We start from the raw sequence: 25,638 nt of genomic DNA on the forward strand, positions 1-25,638 counted from the left end.
CTACCCGTAATTCTAGCTATTCCATTTCATTATTATTTGCTCCTGTCTTAAAAGAATCTAAGAGACAGAGCCCTAAGGATGAGGTCTCCTCACTTTCTATTCATCAGTAATCACAAGCAGGTGCCCCTGACACTAATGCAACGTGAATGAACTTCCAAAATAAAAATTAAAAGATACTCTGAGGTCAAAATTCTTTTGGGATATAAAGTACACACACACACACACACACACACACACACACACACCTTGACTTGAAACACCAGCTCATTTCCGCCAACACTGAACTGTGATTCAAACAGGATAGTAAATTTTTCTTCTGTCACCGACTCTGCTCCACGCCGGTCAGATCTCTTAATTCGTTTCAGGGACTGCCAAAGAGAAAGACGAGAGGATGAAGCCCTCAAGTGACTAGAGGGAAAGCCCACTCTTCCTCTTCCCCCATCCTCACCATGTTCCGGAAGTGGGCGCTCAGGGTGCCTGTGGCCTGGTGGTACTCCATTACACAGCAGTTGTTCAGGATCTCCCCGCTGTAATCACTGCAAGCGAGAGACAGACTCAACTCTACGCCCAGACAGGGCCTCAGCACACACGAGGTAGCAAATATATTGGGGGTGGGAGGAAATAAAGGAGACTCAAAAACTTGAGTCATTTAAGAGGAAATAAGGGTTCCGCAGCATAAATGATATAAGAAGTCAACATACACAAAACACATAAGAAGTTTCCTTAGACATATGCCTACTATATCAGAGTTTCTTTACACAAGAACACCCTTATTCCTTCTCTGAGAGCTAGGAGAGGCCAGAGAGCTAGTGGCACTCCTACATAGGAAGGGCCAGGCCTAGACTTGCCAGGAGGTGGCATCCCTTTCCCTCTGTTTCCAGGGCAGCATACTTGCGGGTGTTCTCGTTCTTGAGCAGTGACTTGGCCTGCTGCTCGCTGATGATGGTGGCCTTCACCTGGGGGGGGTTCATGTGCACATTCAGCTTCCCGCCCACCAGCAGGCGCACGGTGGCCGCGAACTTGGTCTGGGTCTTCAGGACCTGAGGGGGCTGCTTCTCGATGATGAAGGTGCTGCGGAGACACAAGGGACAGGAGACACTTCAGGGGACAGAACTCTGGCCCCACCTTCCACGTGGGGAGGCTGCCTTGCACCAGGCTGAGCAGGTGAAGGGAGGGTTTGCGGACAGTCCACCCTCCCTGGGGCCACTGTGAGTCAGGGGAGCTGGCGGGAAGGGAGGCAGTGAAAGGAACTCAGCAGCTGAAAGGAGTTGCAGGAGACAAACGCCCGTGTAGTATCCACGAGAAATACTGGGCGAGGTCAACAGCAAGAGGCCATAGCAACGGGGGATGGAGAGGGATGGGAGGAGGGTGTGAGGCAGAAACTGAAGGATTTAAGCCAGAGCTCCCCATCTGCAAAGACCCTGCTGCCCCCACCCAGGGCAACCAGATGGGAGCGGGGCGTGGCCAGGAGTCACCTGGTCACCAGGGCTGAGATGATGTCAGTGATGGTGGCGTTGACCTCAGCCAGCATCTCCTCCACGGGGCCGGGGATGGGCAGCTGCTGGCAGAGGTGCTCGGCTCTGCGGATCTGCTGCCGGTTCTGCCAGATGATCTCCGCCAACTTCTCACACCTGAATCCGAGCCCCAGGGCCCAAGGAAAGGACACGGGCTTCACCCCCGTCCTCTAGGCCAGAAGCTGGCAGGCGCCCAGGCGGGGACAAGGCCCACACCCAGCTCCACCCCCAGGAAGGCCTGGCGCCCGAGCCACCTCGCCTGTGCACTGGGCACAGCAGAGATGCCCTGCCTTCCAAAAAAACCAGAGAAACACCCAGGAGGAGCGACACTGACTGGGGTCCAACCAGCCTGAGCGCCACTTTGCCACCTGGCCCCACCCCAGCATCCTCCCAGGGGAGGGGGCACAGAAAGGGACACCAGCGTCAGCATCAAACACACCACTGGTGGGATAAGACCCGTGCCCAGACAGAGGGAGCCAGCTGCTCATGTAGACGTGGGCGCAAACAGCAGCTGGCAGCACCACTCTGCTGCCTGCCCCTCCCCGCCCCCCACCCCTGGTACCAGGACTGTAGCACATCCAGGCTGCCCTCGGGGGGCCCTCCGTTCCCCGCCAGCTGCTGCCGCCGCTTCCACTGGATCAGCTCGTCATCCAGGATGATGGTCTGCTGCTTCCGCAGCAGCTGCAGGGTCTTCTGGTGCTTCTCGGCCAGCTCCTGAGGGTCAGGCGGTGGCTCAGCCGGCCCTTCTGGGCTCTCAGAACAGCCCTGCAGGGCCTCCTCCTCCCAGACCGACTCTCCCCCTCAGGCCCCATGGGGAAGAAGGCCCAGGCCTCCTGCTCTGCTGGGTCCCGCTCTCCTCCTGGCTCTCTGCCTCCCTCAGGGTCCCCAGGACAGCTCAGGGTGTCACTGCCCCTGCGGGAGGGGAGGGACGCTGAGCCCACTCACCACGCGGTACTGCTGCAGCGTCTGGGCCTCGCGCTGCAGCCAGGCCTCCAGGGACACCTGCTTCTGCTGGAGGGCTGTCTCCCGGCTCAGTCGCTCCTGGGGGTTCAGCTGGGCCAGCTGGGCAAACTGAGCTGGAGGAAGGGACAGGACACCACGATCATGACCTCCCCGGTCCAGCCGGGAGCCCATCTGTTCTGGAGGCAAGACCCTCGAGGGGACATGTCTGACCAGCGGCCAGTCAGGTTCCACAGCAACAGGGCCCGTAGATGAGAAGACTCTGTGCCCCGACTCTGAGCTCCCCTCGGGAGTGGGGAGATGGAAGCCTGGGGGACAGCTGAGGAGGAGCCTGCCCTGGCCAACCCCCTACTTAGCCTGCCTCACCCAATGCATGGTCTGGCTTGGAGCCACCATGTCTGGTCTGAAGTGAACCCCGCCATTCACCAGGTGGTGAACTTGGGCAAGTCACCCCACTCTCCTATGCCTCAGTTTTCCCATCTGTAAAAGGGGAGCATCATGAGGCATCTACTTCAGCGGCTGGCTGCTAAGTGATGAGACAGAAAATGCTCAGGAAGCTGCCCGGCACCATTGGCCCCAGAGGGAAGTCAGTTATGGTTAATGGGTTACATGAGGGGATGAAAGGCAGATGGAGCAGCTCTCAGCCCCAACCTCACGGGCACAGCCTCGTGAGAAGCCTCTGGTCCGTGGGCTTTGTCCTGACTACCAGGCTTGGCAGCCTCTCCTCAGGGAAGGGGGTTTTCTTCAGGCGGTGAAGGTCCCTAACATGCTTAACCAGGTTGGTCACTGTGAGCTCAGCTAACCAACCGGAAATGAAACACAGAGAGAGTCGGGGCCACTGGGGACACAAAAGCAGTGAGATTCTCTCAGGAGAGAGAGGCAATTTCTCTCCACACCAGCTCTCAGGCCGCTCATCAATGGCAGGAATATGTAACCAGGCCTCACTGACTCCCTCTGCAAACAACCTGTGATGAAATACTTAAGACACAGGAAGTAGAGAGGATGATACAAGAAACACCTGTGTATCAAGAAGCCGCTTAAGAAATCAGGCACTTCCATGGTGAAGCACCCGTACCCCTCCCCTGCTGGTAACCCCATCCCTCCCTCCACAGGTAACCACTGTCCCCAGTGCTGGCATCCTACCCTCGCCAATGGCCTTTCTGAACATCCCAGGGACCTCACTGGGGCTGAGTCTAGAAGACGTGAGCGTCAGTCAGCAAGTCTTGGTCAAGCTCCTTGCAGGCCTCTGAGGGCCATGTCACATGGCCAAGACCCGGTCCTATGGACACACAGGGCTGGGACAGACTAAAGCAACTCTATTCAAGAGAACTTAGAAATATGGCTCCATTCTGACTGCAGGGGACTGAGCAGGCAAGGAATGGAGCAGAACGATCTGGACAGCCACTCGGAATCCTGTCACCCACAGGGAGACAGTGATAATCCCAACACTGGGACCTGGCTTCCTTATGCAAGTGACCCACTTAAGTCTCTCCTGGCAAATTGCAGAAGCTTCTGGGAAGGACGCCAGGAGACGTGAGGCAATTGTCTGCTCCACTGGAGGGGGCTGAGACTGCCCTCACACAAACAGATCAGTCATCTGTGTTTCTGATGGGTGCACCTGATAAATGAGACTGAACTGACATTGCATGATGGGGACAAACCCAACCTCACAAGTAGCAAACAGAAAACCCAAGAATAGGATCATCCATTCTGTCAGCCAGTCAATGGCCTTGGGTAGAAATAAGAGCCTGAATCTCCTGTTTCCTAATTTAGGAGGGGGTCAGCCTGGTATGAATGCAGATGGGAAGAAGACATGCCAGAGTTATCCTCCATCATTCACTCAACACCAGCTCTGACTTGGGCTGTGCTGGCCTCAGAGTTCCTTGAACTACAAGGAGATCCAACCAGTCAATCCTAAAGGAAATCAACCCTGAATATTCATTGCAAGGACTGATGCTGAAGCTGAAGCTCCAACACTCTGGCCATCTGATGCGAAAAGCCAACTCATTGGAAAAGACCCTGATGCTGGGAAAGATTGAGGGCAGGAGGAGAAGAGGACGAGAGAGGATGAGATGGTTGGATGGCATCACCAACTCGATGGACATGAGTTTGAGCAAGCTCTGGGAGACGGTGATGGACAGCGAAGCCTGGCGTGCTGCAGTCCATGAAGTCCCAAAGGGTTGGACAAAACTTAGTGACTGTACTACAACAACAAACAACAACGACAACAAATCTTAGGGTAGAGAGATAAAAGACTGTCCCTTCTCAACAAATTTATATTCTTCCGCAGAAAACAGAAAGAATAAGTGGTATTAATACAGTTCTAAAATGGAGCCCACAGGCATGGTAGTAGAGAAGGACATGTGGTTTCATGGCTGGCTGGCTGAGCCAAAGCGTCTCTGAGGTTTTGAGCAGGGCACGTAACCAGGGAGAGGAAACTACAGGGCCACTTCATTTTATCCTGGTGCAATATATTGTACTTCACAGATACTGTGTTCTTTTTTTTAATATAAATTGAATGCTTGTAGCAACCTTGTGGCAAGCAAGTCTACTGATGCTGTTTATTCCAACAGCATTGGCTCATTTCTTGTCTCTGTGTCACATTTTGGTAATCCTTGCACTATTTCAGAGTTTTTCATTATTAATATATTTGCTACGGTGATCTGTGACCAGTGATCTTTGATGTTACTACTACAATTCACTGAAGGTTGGGCTCATTAGCATTTTTAAAATTGAGGCACGTACAATTTTTTTTAGACAATACTATTGCACACTTACTGGACTACAGTGTAGTATAAACATAACATATATGTGCTGGGAAACCAAAAAATTCATGTGAATTGCTTTACTGCAATACTTTATTGTAGTGGTCTGGAACCAAACCCTTGGCATCTCCCAAGCACCCCTGTATTAAAGTCACACTGCCAAACTCTGAAGGGTCAATAGGGGGTGCTGGTGGGGCTCCACACCTTCCAGACTGATTCTGACCAAGGCACCAGCAGGATTTACCCCAGGTAGGGGCTCCTCTGTCTACAGGGCTAACTGAGATGCACTAGTTGCTCTGCCCCAGGACGGCCTGTCTGAATAACCGAACAAAACGATACTAAAAGGTTGTAGAACACAGCTCTCTGTCCCTAATACTCTCCCTGTTCAGAAAGTTTACCATTTCAATAAAGCACCACTTTGAAAATGCCTGCCACGTACAAAGTGCCATCTGATACTGTTTCCTTAGTCTGTATGCCCCTTCCCACAAGAGGAAATGCCTTTCCTCACAGACCAGCAGCTCCTTGGGTGTGGGGGGCCAGAGTGAGACCCCACCTTCTCTCCCAGGACCAGTGCCTCTATTTGTCCCTTCCAAGGCCTCAACCTCCAGCGCTGCCTTCAACGCAAAGGATTCTCTGCTACCCCAGAGAGAGGAAAACACCTCTAAATGGAGAACTGGTCCTGTTCTAAACCAACCAGCTTCTTGCCAGTCCTCACTCTGGTCCTCCGGACACGCACCACCCTCCCACACCAGGCTCACCCTGGATCCTCAGGCTCTCCTGATACTGGATGATAAAGTACTCTTGAGTCTGCTGCAGCTTCTTCAGCTCATTCTCTGTGTCTTGTGTGACCAGTCGCAGCTCCTCAAATGTCTGGTTGATTTGAAGGTGTTTCTGGGACATGGCATCGGCGAGACTTCCAGCCGGAGAAGTACCCTGGAGACAGAGCAGAGAGACAGTGCGGGTGGCAGTGAGCCGGGCAGAGAGGATGGGAGGAAGCCTCAGGCCTTAGTCCCAAAGGGCGATGCTCGCACTACAACTGGGCCGAGACGCCAAAAGCTAAATTTTGAGTCAGAGAACTGAAAATGTTATTTGTGAGAGTTGGGCAGAGTGAGAAGAAGAAGAGCAACCGGAGACCTGGTGGACTATAGCATCTTCATAAAGTGTTGCAGAAAGGCTCTGACCTATATGCAGGAGACATCTGAGTTCTCTTTGGAGACCAGAACTCAATGTGTCTCAGGAGTTTTCCTACTAATAATGATGACCCCTCATTTCAGAGTCATTCACTGGACGCCAACTGTGCCAGGTGCTGGGGGCACAGCGGGGGACACGGCTGTGTGAACACATGTCATCTGTGTCTTCCCTCAAGACCTCGTGACTGCGCCAAGAGTGTGAACTGCTCAGGGGCGGCGTTCTGGAGACCCCAAGTGAAGTCACGGGCAAGGCATCAACAAGCGCTGTGTGGACTGAGTCATCGACCTGGCCTGGGTGGATCTATTCCTTCAACACCAGGTTGAGGCGGGCCTAGAAGGGGCTGTTCTTAAGCAATCTCATCTGAATATAAGCATGTGTGTGTGTGAGTCGCTCAGCTGTGTCCAGCTCTTTGTGACCACATGGACTGTAGCCCGCCAGGCTCCTTGGTCCATGGAATTCTCCAGACAAGAACTCTGGAGTAGGTAGCCATTCCCTTCCCCAGGGGATCTTCCTGACCCAGGGATCCAACCTAGGTTTCTCGCACTGTGGGAAGATTCTTTACCAACAGAACCACCAGGGATCCTTGAATATAAGCGTGCCTCTCCTCCAACACTATTCAATTGGGGTTAAATTATTTTGCACTTGTTCACATTGTTTTGTGGTTGCGATCTCATCAAGGTTACAAGCCAGTCAAGATCAGAGATCAGTTTTCTATTTCCTTTGTGCTCTTAGGACAAGGCTCTGTTTATAGAGACACCAACAGACGCACCCTGAGAGATCCTGACAAAGCTGGGCCCAGAAAGAGCTGAGCCAGAAAGGACTTCCCAAGCCCACAGGGCACTCACATTGTTGGCTTCTCGGACCAGCCTCTGTTCATTGTACAAAATATGGCGGATGCAGCGCACCAGCTCCATGGGGCAGCGGTCATATGTGTTCTGAAAGAATCCAAGAGCAAACATCACTTTGTTCTGCTTCATGCTATGGTGCAGAACCTCACCTCAGAGCAGAGGGCCAGAGCTCAGGATGGATGAGACGTTTCGTAACACAACCATGAGAACTGCTGCTCTTCCAGTGTGAATGGGGACAAGAAAAGCATGTTGTGGGAAACTCAATTACAAGAGGAAGGTAAAATTATTTTACTTCTTACATCTTAAATTGCTTAAAGTAAGGGAACCATGCTTGGGAACAGAATACATTTTTAAAAGGCCGTATCAGAGGAGAAACCGGACACCACCTTGATTGAGCGACCAAAATTACTGCCACCGAGGAGGACAAGGTGGACGCAGTACACCTCTGGATGTGATAGTCTGAGGAGGACACAACATCACTTATTTCCAATTCTGATCAGGGGTGTGTACCCTGGATCTAATCGTGAGGAAAAGTCATACAAACCCCAAATAAGGCACATTTTACCTTTAAAAAACAGAGGAGCTGAATTACTTTTAAAATGTCAATGCAATGAAAGACAAAGGGAGACTGACAAATGGTTCCTTAAAGAGACATGACAACTATAGGCAATAAGCGATCTTGAACGCGATCCTGGACTGGAGGGGGAGAAAAATGTCCCAAAAGATGTTAGTAAGTCAGCTGGTAACTGTACTGTAACTACGTAACAGAAGGTTCATATGCTTAGAAAGTGGACACTGGAGCACTTGAGGGACAAAGGGGCATGACGCACACAACTTTCGAGTGATGAAAAACTGTGCACGTCTGTGCGCACATCTGTACATGTGCGCGTATTTGTGCAAGTGTGTGTGCGCCTGCGTGTGTGTCTGTACACGCATGTGCGCAGAGGGAGAATGTCGTATAGCAAATGTTAATAATGGTGAGTCTGAGCATATGTTCTCAGTATCAATCTTGTAACTGTCTATAAATTTGAAATGGTTTTCAAATAAAAGGTTTAAAAATGGCAGCTACAATCACAAAACCAAACAATAAGAACTTTACACGTGTCACATGTGGCTTGGCAACCTTGGGTGAAAGGAGAGAGAGAAACTTCTGGATGAAGGAAGAGCCCCTGCAGGGAAGAGTGTGGCCTGGGGCTCACATGGAGCGTGGCCCCGAACTCACGCCCACCTGGAGCTGTGTGGCGTAGTGCCCCAGCTTGATCTTCAGTAGGAACCCGTCTTCCCCCACTTGGTGCTCTGCCTTCTTCTGCAACTCCTGCACCAGGCCCTCCAGGAGCTGGGTGGCCTTAATGTTCTCCTGTGGATTATCAAGATCTATTGAGTCCCTAGGGGAAAGAAATTACATACATATGTATACATACATGCACACAGCCTGTATAAATGCAGCCTCAATGCACCACACCTTTTCTGGGGCTCAAGTGATTTCTTTATAATGCTCACTGCAAATTTTAGGCAACAGTCCAATTCAAACTGACTAGATATCTACATAAGTCTATTTCCAATCCACTAGTTACCTTAGTGGAAGGTATAATATATTTTCTCTTTTTTCTTTGCAGTGGACTGCCCGTTCTCCTACTGACTCACTCTGGTGCTTATGCTATTCGCTTCTAGGAACGAAGGGAAAAGGAAAGTGCTTTGTGTGCTCTGAAGGAAATAAGGACTCTGATAATTTCCTATTTATAGTTATCCCTTTAAGGGTGGAAGGGGGCACAGGGTCAAGAATGTTCTGTGTGTTTTTGCCAGCCTCAACTTGTATGTGTTGCTAATTTCACATGGGGTATTTCTTAAGTAAAGACAGGTGAGTTAACGGAGTTACTTCTAAGAAGCCCTGGAAATATGATATTAAGACAGATGAAGCCTGCAAGTATTCACACAAGGCAGCCATTTGTATCACTAGCTGCAGATTTCGGACATGTAGGCAGTGCTGACTCCTGCAATGAACCAGAAAAATCACTTTACAGGCTTCGTAGTAATTCAGAGCCACTTAACTGGTAGCAGGGCTTGGGTGGTCTCCCTCCCTCCCTTCCTCCTCCTCTCTCTTCCTTCCCCCACTCTTCCCCCTCTCCCCATCTCTGATTCTCTTTCTTTTTTAAACAACTTAAGCAACAATTGCTATTGGGCAGTACTAAATTACTTAACTCTGCTTGCTGAAGAAACCTAACAGCTGTCAGATTGAAATAACATTCATTACTGCTGGTGGGTCTGCAGCCAAACAAGAGATCTGGTGATAGCTAGGCAGCTCTGTCATCTCTACACAGCCCTGAAGTTAGGCAGAAACTAATTTCTAACAGGGACACAGACAGCGACACCAAAGCACTGGTAGCATTACTTCATCAAACAATATGCTCAAATCTGCCCTCTTGAGAAAGCAGTAGAGAAAGCCAAATTTTAAATATGTGTGCTATGTACCAAATATGTCTAAATAAAAGCCTTGAAGGAATGGAAGCAGCCCTGCACCTCTGTTCTGAATGGCAATAATGCTCCTCGTCTGAGGAATCCACTCTTCAAAAGAATATTTTGGAGTATAGTTGCTTTAGAATGGTGTGTTTGTTTCTATCGTACAGCAAAGTGAATCAGCTGTATGTATACATATATCCCCTCTTTTTTGGATTTCTTTACCATTGAGGTCACCACAGATCACTGAGTAGTGAATCTACTCTTGAGAAGAGCCAATCTCTAAGCAAAACTCACGGAAATCAAGTACTACCAGTTCTTGTACTTTAAAACTTAATTCTCTTCCGTATATGTATAGATATACATATATATACAGACACACACACACACACACACACACAAACTTTCTTAGCTTAAACATGAAGAACTGAAGATGTTTTACTTAAAATCTTTATATTCTTAAACCCATAACCGAATAAAATTCTGGTTTTCCTTGACATCAACATAAGTCTTTTAACGTTCGTTTGGTAAGAAGACTACATGGGAAATCTACTAAATGAAATTTTAGATCAACAGAAACTTCCTACTAATGTTTTCCTGAACTCTCCAAATCTTTAACAGAAAATGAAAATGAAATGGAAAAGCACCAGATGAGGTGCAGTTGACATGCTCACATTTAGTACCTTTTTTTCCTCACTTAATTGCATGAGGCTGAGATTTTTTTAATTGCCTAGAAAATTGCCTTCCTTTGGTGTGCTCCAGCTTTGGAACAGAAGTCTGCTACTAACACAAGATCGCAATGACTCTGAGGCAACATTACTGATGGGTATACAGCTCGCCTCAAATAGCAGCTAAAGGCTGGTTTCTCCTGTTCTCCTGACCAGGATGATGGAGGCCTGAAGTATCTGATGAACATGACAGATCAGCTCGAGACTGGTAACTGGCATGTGCCCAGGCCCTGCTCAGAGCAGCAGACAGCCTGCGGCCTGGCGTGCAATAATGTTGTTGATTATAAGGCTTTGTCGACAGTCTACTGCAATGTACTAATTTTGAAATAATTTAAAAACAATTTTCCCCCGGATATATAAACAGTAATTTGAGAAATCCGAAAAATAAACATGGTTGTTAAATCTGCCACTAAGAGTAATTATTGTTAACATTTTAGTGTATCGTCTTTTAGTCTCTCTCTCTCTATATAAAAATTACATATAAATTTGAAAACACCAAAGTCATCATTGTTAAACTTGTTAATAATATACTTTATTAAATCTTATGCATATGCATACCTTATCTGACCTGTTAAATACTAAACTCTGTGGACAAGGGCTTCAATGTTTTCATACGAACTCCACTAACTACAACACTGCTAGGTACTCAGTTTTGTTGACTTTTTAAAAAATTTTATTTTTAATTTGAGGATAATTACTTTACAATATTGTGATGGTTTCTGTCCTACATAAATATGAATCAGCCATAAGTATACACATGTCCCCTCCCTCTTAAACCTCCCTCCTACCTCCCTCCCCATCTCTCCCCCTCTAGGATGTCACCAGCTTTGGGTTCCCTGAGTCATACAACACATTCCCACTGGCTATCTGTTTTACATATGGTAATGTATATGTTTCAATGCTATTCTCTGAAATCATCCCACCCTCTCCTTCCCCTGTGTCCAAAAGTCTATCCTTTGTGTCTCTAGAGAAGCTGTGGTTACAGGTACACAATAGACTATTACTCGGCTATAAAAAGGAACACATTTGAGTCAGTTCTAATAAGGTGGATGAACCCAGAGCCTATTATACACAGTGAAGTAAGCCAGAAAGAGAAAGACAGATACCATATGTTAACGTGGATATATGGAATCTAGAAAGATGGTACTTATGTGTTAGTACCATAGTACCCAGTAGTACCATAGTACACAGTACCATAGATGGTACCTATGTGCTAATTGTTTTTTATGAACAGCAATATTATAATGCTTTTATCCAGAATTTATTATTAAAGGAAACAAACCCTATTTAAAAAAAAATCCCAGTAGTTATTCCATCTTCTTAAAATTTAAGATAGAATACCTTTTCATGGGTCACATGATTTTCTTTACAAATGTACAACTTTTAGAGTCTTCGTTATGTTATCTTTCTGATAAAACTTCAATATGCTTGTGCCTCACAAAATATGACAGAAAAACCTCTGTTCACTTACCAAGCTTGGCTTTCAATCCACTGGGATAAGTAATGGCGCACCTCAATGGGGAAATGCTGACCATACAGTGCTTGCATCTGATGAAGGGCATCTCCTTGGAGCTGCTGGGCTTGTATCCACACAGCCATGGTTTACAATCTGTTAAACAAACAGTGGTTTGCGTTGGGTTTTTTTCCCCCTTTTAAATCCACTAGAGTAAATACTCAATTATAAAGGCTGGCGATAAATGCATTTAAGCCCTTTTTGATAGACTGAAGATTGGTATTCTTAAACCAAATTTTAGCTTCAAAATGCTTTCAAAATGTAGACATTCAGTGTGGCCATGGAAAGGTGTACAACTGGGTCTATGAAGCTCTGACTACAAAATGTACAGAAGTCCTAAGGAAAAATACAAATTCAGCATTAAGGAAAGAACCGCCTAGAGTTTTGATATCACAGACATATTCTTTCTTTTACATGTGTTGCAAACTTGAAGTAACAGTAAGCAGCATTTCAACAGTAATGATAAATAAGTAGCACAGGGATTTTGTTAAACAATCACTTATTTAAATTTTGTATTTTTACTTTTAAAAGGTGCAATAAACACATTGCCATTTTGAAAAAGACCCAGTCAAAGAAAAGTGGTAATATCTAATGCATGGATTGAACCCTACGTATTATCACTATTTACCTAAACAGTAATTATTTGTACATCAAAGGAACAGACGGCTTTGGAAAATAACCCCAAGGTTCACCTTCTGAGTTACCGCTAAGGAATTTATGAAGCAATGTTCTGTTAAAATTAAAGCACTTAAAAATCTTTCGGACATTGAAAACAATATATTCCAGCTAAGAGTTAGAAACAAAACCCATTATATTCCAACAGTGGGTAGATTTTTAAAACACTCACTTGATTTCAGAAAAATAGTTTTATAAAACTACCACGATACCTTTTCAGACTCATCTAAGAATTTTTAATTCATTTGGCAGAAGCTCTTCGGGATGAAACCAGCGTGTGGCAGCAGCGTTACTTTCCCGTGCGCAGGGGCCTCCCTGGCACTCCAGTGGCTAAGACTGCACTTCCACTGCAGGAAGCGCCTGAGTTGGATCACTGAGCCGGGAACTAAAATCCCACATGCCGAGTGGCCAAAAAAAAAGTTGTACTTTCATGGACACAAAGGGGACTAAAACTGAATCTTGCTCTAACACTATGATCCACAGTGGGGAGTTTGAAACAAGGCAGGGATATCTTGAATCCCTTCCAGAACTACCTGACGACTGATTTGTACAATTCTCCTATTACCTTGTGCTACAGTCAGGGTCTGGTGAATTAGAACTTTGGTTTTGTTGAATAGCAGAGACCACACAAGTGTGTCATGAAACAAAAATCCCTTCTCTGTTAGTTGTAGTTGTCCGATCGCATAACACAGAGCTATTTATGGGACAAGTTAGTTAGCCAACAATGAGGTGTGGGGTGGCTGCCAGTTACCTATTTTAGATTTGTGCTATGCTATAGAACATTTGCGCAGTGTACAACTTTAATTAGGGCTTCTGAGCATTAAGGCTGGGATCACTGTGAGATCACCCAAGACATCAAATTCCAGCCATGAAATTTGATGAAATTTTTCAAATTCTCATTACAAAGAGAAAGACTTGGATAAAACAGTTCTCTCCAGAAGGAATCCCGTAGCAAAATCAAACATCTGGAAGACATTTCATTGTACAATATAATTTCTATTCAAATGATTCATCATACCCCAAGATTTTGGAAAATTAGAACAGATACCAAGGCATATTTTTTGGACAAAAGGTAAAGGGATGGATGTCATGGTTGAAGGTGCTTAGGCAAGAATGATACAGGAATAAAGAAAATAATTCAGTACTTTTAATCTCTCTTAGTGGTAAGGAACTGGAAAGAAGCAGGACCTCATCATAGCTCTCTTAATGAATATGTGGATAATGCCAACAGATACAAAAATGATCTTGCATCCTGCGTTCATTAACTGAATTGACCCTAGAGACAAAATAAGGAAAACTGTGGGAAAATGTTTATCTTCAAAAATACTCCTCAGTCTACCCAAATAAAATAGCAGTCTGCTAACTCTCTATCCTCTCAGTTCACTTTCTTTTTCTTGGTATCATTTATCACTTCCTGATGCTTTTGAACTGTGATGTTGGAGAAGACTCTTTGAGAGTCCCTTGGACTGCAAGGAGATCCAACCAGTCCATTCTAAAGGAGATCAGTCCTGGGTGTTCTTTGGAAGGAATGATGCTGAAGCTGAAAACTCCAGTACTTTGGCCACCTCATGCGAAGAGTTGACTCATTGGAAAAGACTCTGATGCTGGGAGGGATTGGGGGCAGGAGGAAAAGGGGACGACAGAGGATGAGATGGCTGGATGGCATCACAGACTCGGACATGAGTTTGAGTGAACTCTGGGAGTTGGTGATGGACAGGGAGGCCTGGCATGCTGCGATTCATGGGGTCGCAGAGTCAGACATGACTGAGTGATTGAACTGAACTGAACTGACATTTATTACATATTTGTTTAATGACTTCCCACTAGGGAGAAAGCACCATGAACACAGTGACTTTGTTTTGTCTTATGCTCTTTCTCTTGGGCCTAGAATTGTGCCTGGCAAATAAGCATTGAGAAAATTTTTTGTTGTTACATAAATAAATGTATATACAGAATTTGGTTAAATCTATCAGCTCTTTCCAAAGTCATTATGGAACGAGATATCAGTATGAAATACCAAGTCAAGAAAATGATATACTTTGCGTGAGTCTATATTAATAATGGTCTGCTGCTGCTGCTAAGTCACTTCAGTCATGTCTGACTCTGTGCGACCCCATAGACGGCAGCCCACCAGGCTCCCCCGTCCCTGGGATTCTCCAGGCAAGAACACTGGAGTGGGTTATCTGTCCCTTAACCACATATGGCACCGTTTGTAATTTTCTCTTTTAGATTTTATTAATTTTTGTCTGTTTTCCCCACTGAATAAGAACAGTAAGTGAGTGAGTACCCACTATGGTGGCATGCCATGTAAGTAAAAAGTAGTAAGCATTTGTTCAGTAAATAAATACATACCAAATATTTAGTAAATATGTCACAAGTTCTGCTGCCTGAGCATAATTCCAGGAGTCTATTACTGTTTTAAGAAAGAAATACTATGCTGATATGCCACATAGGCAGGAATATTATATAAATGTCACACCATTTTGTTAAGCTTTGTACTAGTTCTTGGTTTTTATACAAGAGTACAATGCTGAGCTCTTAGAAGTTTTCAGAATATTTTTTACGGTTCTAAATATGAACATGCCACAACAGTTCCTTTCTAAAATGCCATCTGAAGGATAACAGCTGATAAACATAAGGTGGTAACCTCTTTATTTTGATAAATACAATATACGTTAATTTCACTACAAAAAAAATGCTTTGATAGAGCTGGAAAGTACATTTTGCCTACCACTGGCCAAAAATGTAAAATAAAAACACTAAGCAGTACAAATCATCTTTATTTTATTTTTAAACTAAGTTATTTACACATGGAATATGAGATGACCTACTGAGATTATCATGTAACAATTTAAAATATGCAGTTTAGAAAAAAAAATGACTTCTCCCTACCAACTGTATTAATAAAACCTAGACTCTAAGTGGTGCTTTTCTTCATGCACATCAAAACTTCATACATGTCCTACACACATTATTAGGCTAAGCCTACACCCGGCGTCAGCTGACTCCCTGTCCTTTCTGACTAGTGCTCATGCAGCCACAGAACGCTACCCCACACGCTCAGTATAGTGTGTGTGTGTACCACACACAGTGACGCCACCCCACACGCTCAGTATAGTGTGTGTGTATCACACATAGTGACGCCACCCCACACACAGAAACTGCATGTCTGTCCTCGATACATGCTCTCTTCTGCTTATTTACGGGCAGCTCCTTCAATGCGTGATGTTCTGACAAGGGAAGTGGTTTGTATCTCTGGTAAATCATCAGCTCTGAAGACTGGGAAATGGATATACAATCTTATTTTTAGCCAAAGATGAGAACTATTTGAACTCTGCGAGTTGCATTCTTATTGCTCATAAGCATTCCAAACAACCCCAAACCACCTTGGATGTAGAATCCTGTGCTTTCTGAAAGCATAAAGTATCTACGTGGACCCCATATATCTGGATATATCCTAGGAGTCCCAAAGACAGCAGACCCACAGGCACTTGAAAAAAAGGGTTTCAAAGTCTAATAGCTCATAATGTTATAGACTTAATGAAAACTGAAGCAAAGACTGTCTGTTTACATAAATTAAACGATATGAGTGGGTGGGATTTAAGGATAATTTTGTCCCGGTAAGAAATATCTTTTTATGAGATGCTTTCCCTTTGAGAAGTAAAACAAAGCTTTGAGGAAAAAAAAAAATCACTCTCTCTGAAGACTTCTAAAATATTGTGGCTAAAGTCATGCTATAGCCAACTGTAGGGGAAGAGAAGCAGATGGCAGGACCACAGAAAGTTCCCCAAGCATACCTGCCACTTGCAAGAATGAATTCTAGCTTGGGATGAGAGTGGGAGTTTCAAATGAGCACAGGGGGGAATTCCCTGGTGGTCCAGCGGCTGGGAGCCCGTGCTCCCAATGCAGGGGGCCCAGGTTCCACCCCTGGTCAAGGAACTAGATTCCACACGCCACAACTGAGGCTCCTGCATGCCACAGTGGAGACTGAGGATCTTGTGGGCTGCAACCAAGACTCGGCCTAGTCAAATAAATACATATTTTTAAAAACGTGTACAGGGATTTGGTCTGCCGGATTCACGTGTATAATTCAAGTATTCTGTAAGTCTTCTCCACCCCATCACAACCACTGCTCCATTCCATTCCAGGGCCAAACTCTCTACAATGGAGTTCAAGTTCTAGAGATAATGGCAAGCTCACCTAAACAAAGTTCTACAAAAGATTTAATAACCTCTTAAACCTCTCTGGGCCTCAGTTTCCTTACTTGTAAAATAATGTCTCTCGGGGGTTGTTGTAAAAATGAGTTAACATGGGCAAATGCTTAAAACAGTGCCTGGCTCATAGCAAATGCTCAATCTTATTCTGACTTTGCAACCTTAAACTGACAAAACGGTGTCCTTCTCCCCACCTCCAATTTTAACTCACTTCAAATAAGTACCTTCTGAAAGTCAATCCTCCCACAAAGAGCTCTTGCTGTCTTTCTCCTTAACCAATATCCTGCCCATATATTTTACCCCCTGTTAAAAGCCCATCTCTTAATCAATTTCACTGGCACCAGGACTTTCATGGATGAGAACTGATGGAGGCTGGTGGAAAGGCACTGGGAGGACTGTTCCCTCACCTCTGAACAAAGGAATTAAGAATTGTGAAGGGCAGTGCAGTGACAGCAAGGCTGTCATAAGTACACTAGACTCCAAAAAGGAATATCCATTCAGATGTGTTTGCTTGGCAGCCGGAGCAAAGCTTTCTCCTATTCCTTCCAAAGAAGGACTCCTACTAATTAAAAGTGTGAATTATCAGCAACAAATATCTTGATTCCGCTGATAAATAAACGTGAGAAATAAGAATGAAAACTGAATTAAAATAACATTTTATTAGTGTTGTTATCCACCATCCAGATTTATCATTTAATGTCATTTACTGAACACTTGCTGCATTGTTTTACAGCAATGAGGGCTTTTATGAGTCTACTCATACAACCCTCACAAAAACCCTAGGAGGTAGCCCTATTATTGTTCCTACTTTATAGATGAAGAAATTGAGGTTTAGCAAATTAAACAATATTGTAAAATGGTGTAATAACTTTGGAAAACCATCTGGAGGTTCTTCAAAAGGTTAAATGTGGAGTTACTATATGACCCAGCAGTTTTACTCCTAGGTATATGCCTAAGAGAAATGAAAACATATGTCTACAAAAACTTGCACACAAATGTTCATAGCAGCATTATACATAATAGCCAAAAGGCAGAAACAATCCAAATGTCCATCAGTACATGAGTGGACAATAAGGATATGAATGGTGAAATAAAGCAGATAAAATGGAATATTATTCAACAGTAAAAAGGCATGAAGTACTGAAACATGCTATAATATGGATAAACCTTGAAAACATGATGCTAAGTAAAAGAAGCCAGATATAAAGGGCCACATATTGTGCATTCCATTTAAAGAAAATGTCAGAAATAAGCAAACCCATAGAAACAAAGCAGACAGGTGGTTGCCAAGGGCTAGGGGGATGGGCAGTGGCTTTAATGGGTATGGGTTTCTTTTGCGGGTGAAATACTTGCCCCATGTCCCACTCTGCTGAGGAGTACCGTCTGGGCGGGGGCTGGGCAGCCTGGCCCCAGCCTGTACTCTACCTCTGCACCATGCTGACTGTCCCAGGACTTGTGGTCGCAGTCTGTCATATTGTGTTTTGGATTTTTCTGCATGTTTGTTATATTTCATAACTTAAAGGAAGAAAATGAGTAAGAAATTAGAATCAGAAACCTAATATTGCAGGGCTCTGATCTGCGCAAAGGCTTGGGCTACTTGGCAGATGAAACAAGATGTATAAACACTGCTTCTGATCTGAAAAAGAATGTGATCTGGCAAGGAGTTAGGATTCAAAACTGTTAATCATATCAGCACCACTTAATGACTGAGGGACTTTGGATGGAATATAAACAGCAAGTTCTCTGTTGTTTTTTCCTGCTTTACTGTCAAAACATATATTCAGTGGCAGTGATTACCTAGTAGTAGGAACTTGGAGGGACAGAAAACTATGAAATTGTGGCAATGAAGGATTAAGACTTTGCTCATACTAAAATTGGCCTAACATCAAGTAAGAAGGTTAGTGTAAAACTATCCCATCTAGAAGCAGGTCAACACTGGAGCCATCTGCTCTTTAAAAAAATTTTTTTCTAAACACTACTTTATAAGCCATCGGAAAGGCAATTCTCTAATAAAATCAGATTATTAAACAGATGGGAAGAGAACAGAACGAATAAAAGTATTTGGCTCACAAAGAAACAAACAAGGAAAAATTTGCCAGGCAATACAGAGATGATAAAATTCTGGGAAGACAATCAGTCTTAAATCTTTACGTCACAGTGAAATCACAACATATTACTTTGGGGAGAGAGGAGGAGGTGGGGGGAGAAGGGCTCCCTTGTGCCACACTGGCCCACAGCTTGAATGGGTGCGTGTTATCATTATTTCTGTGTTGCAATCTATTAAGCAACTTGGACAGCCCACTTGGGAAGAAGCTACATCAATAATATTTTTCAGGTAACTAAAAACATTTACTATAGCCCCCAAACAATGACCGTCTGCATTACAGAAAAGTCAGAAATGATCTGAGGCTGCTATGTAGCCCTATGTCAGCCTCAGAATTTCAAATGTAGGCTTTTAAATTTATTTATTAAAAAAAAAATTTATTTATTTGGCTGCACTGGGTCTTCGTTGTGGCATGTGGAATCTAGCTCCCTGACCAGGGATCAAACCCAGGCCCCATGCACTGGGAGCGGAGAGGTTTTAAATACTGTACCACCAGGGAAGTCCCTCGAATGAGGGTTTATATCTGTACCCATTTTATATTGTTAACTGAGACCAACTCACCTTAGACCGTCTTTTGAAAAGGTCAAATCCTTTAGTTCAGGACATACAAATTCCTCAGCTACTTCAATATACTGAGTTTCTGTACCATTGAATTATAATCCGTTCCCTTCTGTTCTGAAGTTTTAAAAGTCAGCTTATTAATAAATCTACACGTTCCTAATATTTTCTGCATTAAAGTTCACAGACTCCCTCTTACCACTGAAAATTACCACTTGGGGACTACCTTGGTGGCCCAGTGGCTAAGACTCCGCACTCTCAATGGAGCGGGCCCAGGTTCAACCCCTGGTCAGGGAATCAGATCCCACATACTGCAACTAAGAGTTTGAATGCCACAACTAAAAAGCTTCTGCATACCACAACTAAAAATCCCGCATGCCACAACTAAGACATGGTGCAGCCAAATAAGAGAAAAAATAAAATAAAAAATTTTCCACTTAGCAAAATTTGCTTTGAAGAACACTCAGCATGAGGTCAACTCCTAAGGGCAATAGTTAGACAGTAGGATACACAACAGTGAGAAATTAAGAAGTAATCTAAATGTCCCAAATAAGAGACTGGTTATTAAACTATATTAATCTGATGGAATACTGTGCAACAATTTAAGTGAAATATAAAGGCTATGTTAAAATATAAGGCTGTAGACACATTTTCTAGAAGTAAAGGATACTAAATGAAAAGTGTACACATGTTTGCCAGAGGACACATACCAGAGGAAGGTCAGAGAGAACTATAAACAGCTGTTACATTTAGGTGAAGAAGTTTTGGTACAATTTTTTGTAACTTTTTTTATTTATTAAATTTTGTTCAAAATGTAAAACCTGAAATATAAGTTTAATAATTATGGGCAATTGGCACTGCTCCCTATCCCAGAGGAATTAAATATAAAGGGATGTGCAAAAGACATAGGTAGAAATACTTCCCATCATGACAGTTCCAGGTTATGGCAGTTTCTTACAAGTAAAGTAGTCTTGAGATTTAAGGAGGGCATGAGATATTTATACATTTAAAAAAAAAGGAAATACAATTCTATTACTTTCAATATATAGCAACAATGTGTTTTCAAGCAATAGTTCAAGACTATTAGTAGATAAGATTAATTTGTAATTTTAACATCTATTTTATTTAAATCCTTTAAAATATCTTGCACTCAACTGCTCATACTATTCTTTTAATAAACCCTAGAAGAAACAAAAGTGTGTTTATGTGGGGAGTATATAAAAAAGGATTAACAAAATTTTGGTAGGTTTTGAACTTATTTAACTTATATGCAGAGTACATCATGAAAAATGCTGGACTGGATGAAGCACAAACTGGAATCAAGATTGCCAGGAGAAATATGAATAACCTCAGATATGCAGATGACACCACACTTACGGCAGAAAGCTAAGAACTAAAGAGCCTCTTGATGAAAGTGAAAGAGGAGAGTGAAAAAGTTGGCTTAAAACTCAACATTCAGAAAACTAAGATCATGGCATCCAGTCCCATCACTTCATGGCAAATAGATGGGGAAACAGTGGAAACAGTGACAGACTTTATTTCTTTGGGCTCCAAAATCACTGCAGATGGTGACTGCAGCCATGAAATTAAAAGACACTTGTTCCTTGGAAGAAAAGTTATGATCAACCTAGACAGCATATTAAAAACCAGAGACATTACTTTGCCAATGAAGGTCCATCAGGTCAAAGCTATGGTTTTCCCAGTAGTCATGTATGGATGTGAGGGACTATAAAGAAAGCTGAGCACCAAAGAATTGATGCTTTTGAACTGTGGTGTTAGAGAAGACTCTTGAAAGTCCCTTGGACTGCATGGAGATCCAATCAGTCAACCCTAAAGGAAACCAATCCTGAATATTCATTGGAAGGACTATGCTGAAGCTGAAACTCCAATACTTTGGCCATCTGATGTGAAAAACTGACTCATTGCAAAAGACCCTGATGCTGGGAAAGATTGAAGGCAGGAGCAGAAAGGGACAACAGAGAATGAGATGGTTAGATGGTATCACCGACTCAATGGACATGAGTTTGCGTAAACTCCGGGAGTTGGTGATGGACAGGGAGGCCTGGCGTGCTGCAGTCCATGGGGTCACAAAGAGTCGGATAGAACTGAGCAACTGAACTGAACTGATGAATCTATGGAAATTCATTATACACTATATTTTGTGAGTGTTTGAAAATCTTCATACCAAATTGTTTAGAATACCAAAATAAAAAAAAGTAAACTAGAACTTAGACCAGGTTGAAGATTATTGATCTCAGAAGGAGTAGAGCTAGAATGTAAAAAGTTTTCTTGTGACTTGTGAGAAAAAAAAAAGCAAAGAAAAAAGAGGGTATTTGAGAAAGTCCTATTTCAAGGTAAGAAATAATACATACTCAGATTCATGTTTAGCTCTTATTCATCTTTGACATGACTAAGCAATGGTCACTGCAAACTTGTGCCAACAGTAAATGGAATGAAATACATAGAAAACCACTGTCAGCAGTGCAAGAATTCCTTTTTAAAAACTCTATTTCCCTTACCCCTGGCAACATACCTGGACACAACTGCCCTAGGTGAAGGCCCTTGACAGTTTCAGGGTAACAATTCAAGGCCTCCGGAAGCAAACAGTTACCTGATCAGCTTCCAGAAAGCCTTAGCCACCAGTTCCTAACTTTACTCCTAGTCAAAGGCCAACAGAGCTGGGGGAAATCGTCCTCTTTTGTTGATATCAACTTAGTTTGTGCCAGAACCTATACCTAAAGCCAAAACAAGGTTTGCACTCCCTTTTGGATTCTTCCCTATCTCTGGAAGGTTGAACAGATGAGGCCAGCTTCCAAGAACAGGAAAGAAGCACTGCAGGGCCACCTTGCTAAGGACAGACCAGCCGTCAGTCTCATGAGGTTACTCTCTGCACCTTTTTTGTACACCGACACTGATGCTCACTCAACAGTCTTTACTATTAACAGTAAATCTTGGAAAGAGACCAATAATACATTGGGAAAGCATGCCTATAAACTGAACTCAAATTAAATGCAGAAGAATATGGTATCCTGCCCCCTTTTCAGGTAGCTATGTTCTCTGCACTCACCAATAATTATAATCAACTTCATTTCTGTACTTGACGATAAATCCTTTCAGAAAACAAAATTTTAAAAATGAACCTAAATATGTTTGGGTTAAAATGATGGAAGACTAAAATCTTTTAAGAAAGAGATGTTTCATCAGCTAGTTCCTTTGCCTGCTTATACTAAGCTGCTTTGGTTGTGTCCAACTCTGTGCAGTCCTGTGGTCCACAGCCCACTGGGCTCCTCTGTCCTTGGAATCCTCCAGGCAAGAATACTGGAGTGGGTTGCTGTGCCCTCCTCCAGGGGTCTTCCCAACCCAGTGATTGAACCCAAGTCTCTTACTTTTACCTGCACTGGCAAACAGGTTCTTTACCACTAATGCCACCTGGAAAGCCCTTGGCCTGCTCACTGGATGATATGCCAATTTGGAAGCCCAACTGAAGCTTCCTGAAGAAAATGCAAATGTGTGGGGTATAATACTCAGTGTGTCTAAGTAAAACAACTCCTGCAGAAACAGTGGATCCAACAGTGGGCAGCAGATATGGTAAGAAGTTAATTCTAATTCTGAGATGAAATTACATTTATTATTATTTTTGAATTTTTTTTTCAACTTTTCATTTTACATTGGAGCCTAACCCTTGGATTACAAGGAGATCCAACCAGTCCATTCTGAAGGAGATCAGCCCTGGGATTTCTTTGGAAGGAATGATGCTAAAACTGAAACTCCAGTACGTTGGCCACCTCATGCGAAGAGTTGACTCACTGGAAAAGACTCTGATGCTGGAGGGATTGGGGGCAAGAGGAGAAGGGGACGACAGAAGATGAGATGGCTGGATGGCATCACTGACTCGATGGACATGAGTCTGAGTGAACTCCAGGAGTTGGTGATGGACAGGGACGTCTGGCGTGCTGCGATTCATGGGGTTGCAAAGAGTCGGACACGACTGAGCGACTGATCTGAACTGAACTGACAGTCAATTAACAGTGTTGTGATACTTTCAGGTGGACAGTAAAAGGACTCAGCCATACATACACATGTATCCCATTTTCTCCCAAACTCCCCTCCCATCCAGGCTGTCACAAAACATTGAGCAGAGTTCCATGTGCTATACAGTAGGTCCTTGCTGGTTATCCATTTTAAATGTAGCAGTTTGTATATGGAAATGACATTAAACTAAGAGCTCATGTTTTGAAAAATAAAAATGGCCTCTCAGGAAAAAACAGGTGATCCAGTATAAGAAATAATACTAATACCAAGACATTCAACATTAAGATGAATTAAAACTGAACACAAAGCAAGTGTCCATAGCATAAACACTGGGACTTGGCAATAAAATACAATTATCTTTGCTAAAACAAACTACTTTTTCTGGAAACAGATACTATCTACTGGCATGTCTACACACAGCTCAGCTCCCTGAACCTGAGTACTTGCTCCTACAACACACACAGCTGCACCGAGAGATGCCCACCTCTTAACTAACAGCTTACACGACAAGCCAGCAGCCAGGATAGCGGCAGAACCCTTCTGTGTATATGTTCTTTCACAGGCTGCACTGTTACAGGAAGAAGCAAAGAGCAGCGATTTCCTTCCAAAAGGTCAGCTGCCTCAGACAGACCAAACAGAAAGCAGTTAATTCTTGCCAACTTCCCCTCCTGCTTCTGTAGCTAGTACGCAACAGCATTCGGTTTCCAGTAAAGCTCCAGAGAAAAACAAAGCAAATGCGAGACCTAGAACCTATGTAATGCGGTGTCTCACTTGACTAAGTTAAAGACAATAAGATCACATGGAGCCACACTCTAAACAGCAGTGGGACTCAAGAACTACCAGATTTAATGTGGACTTCAATACGAGGTTTGGAACCATCCTAGGCTTTATATCAATACTAATGCTCCAGAAGTCTCCACCTAAAAATAAAGTGGCATTTTGTCTATAATAAATGTGGCCACATAGAAGGCCCCTAGTTGACTGATTTAAAAATAAATCTTTAGCTTTCCTCTTCTCTAACTAAAGTCCAACCAGCTATCCAACATGCTAAGGCACTGGCCAGGTTCAGTGCTGACAATCAGCAAATGCACATATACAAGGGAGATACATTTCCTTAGACAAAACATGGTGAAAAGACTGTACAACTAGTAACAAAAGGGGGAAGAAGATAGAAAATATGATCTTAAATCTTTGTTAGGTAGCAACCCTTAATAGTTGTGGAACAATATTAAAGACCCCTTACCCCCAAAGAAACAATATCGCATTCTCACATAGACTTCAAGAGAGCATCTAGGCATTTAACCTTCCCAGAGGCAAAAAAATTAAATCTTTTTAGTTTAAAAGTGAAGAAGAGGGAAGGAAAAAGGAAGACTTTTAAGTTTTCTGAACCAGATCAATTCCTGGCTTAGCTATCTATATCCAGCTTACAAGAAACTGTGACGGGCCCTTGGGAAGGGTTCCTGCCAGTGTGTCACAGGCTGCTTGGGAAGGGCTCCTGCCAGCATGTCACAGGCTCCTTGGGAAGGACCCCTACCAGCATGTCACAGGCTCCTTGGGAAGGGCTCCTGCCAACATGTCACAGGCTCCTTGGGAAGGGCTCCTGCCAGCATGTCACAGGCTCCTTGGGAAGGACCCCTACCAGCATGTCACAGGCTCCTTGGGAAGGGCTCCTGCCAGTGTGTCACAGGCTCCTTGGGAAGGACCCCTACCAGCATGTCACAGCTCCGTGTGGCGTCCAACTCAAGTAGTCTCAGGTGGTGGCAGCAGCACAGACACAGGCTTCTTGTGAGACAAGCTTTCATAAAGATTCTAGGCTTTGATGATGGAGGGTACGTAACCCCACTCTGAGAATACCTCCTTTGAAATGACAGTTTGGAGTTCAAGGAGAAACTTATTCGGTTGTTATATATGCTGAATTAACTATTGCTACCCACACCAGAAACTATTTCATGTTGGAAACAGCACAAACTATTAAGTTTTCAAGACTTTTACATTTAATCACCAAATCTTAAATAACAAAGGAATTAGCACTGGAAAGGAAAAAATAGGGAGTACTTGGAGAAGGAAATGGCAACCCACTCC

General features: G+C 43.8%; 1 protein-coding gene across 4 annotated transcripts in view; it reads right to left on the bottom strand.

Moving 5' to 3' along the window:
- The window catches only part of STAT5B (signal transducer and activator of transcription 5B), a 66,325-nt gene that overhangs the window by 14,591 nt on the left and 26,096 nt on the right, over positions 1-25,638 (bottom strand). For 2 of the 4 annotated variants that reach the window (XM_070389854.1, XM_070389853.1), the window contains exons 2-11: positions 11,932-12,069; positions 8,507-8,663; positions 7,276-7,365; positions 5,998-6,172; positions 2,460-2,590; positions 2,077-2,228; positions 1,476-1,631; positions 892-1,071; positions 449-536; positions 246-368 (exon numbers count right to left, since the gene is read on the bottom strand). In XM_070389854.1, coding sequence (XP_070245955.1) covers positions 246-368; positions 449-536; positions 892-1,071; positions 1,476-1,631; positions 2,077-2,228; positions 2,460-2,590; positions 5,998-6,172; positions 7,276-7,365; positions 8,507-8,663; positions 11,932-12,059 — 1,380 coding nt within the window. In that variant the 5' untranslated portion in view covers positions 12,060-12,069. Of the gene's footprint in view, positions 1-245; positions 369-448; positions 537-891; positions 1,072-1,475; positions 1,632-2,076; positions 2,229-2,459; positions 2,591-5,997; positions 6,173-7,275; positions 7,366-8,506; positions 8,664-11,931; positions 12,070-12,860; positions 12,884-25,638 lie in introns of those variants that run through there. The other 2 variants (XM_070389855.1, XM_070389856.1) reach the window with 2 other exon arrangements.

The sequence above is a fragment of the Bos mutus genome, chromosome 19 (assembly GCF_027580195.1).
Source record: "Bos mutus isolate GX-2022 chromosome 19, NWIPB_WYAK_1.1, whole genome shotgun sequence".
Taxonomy (NCBI): Eukaryota; Metazoa; Chordata; class Mammalia; order Artiodactyla; family Bovidae; genus Bos; species Bos mutus.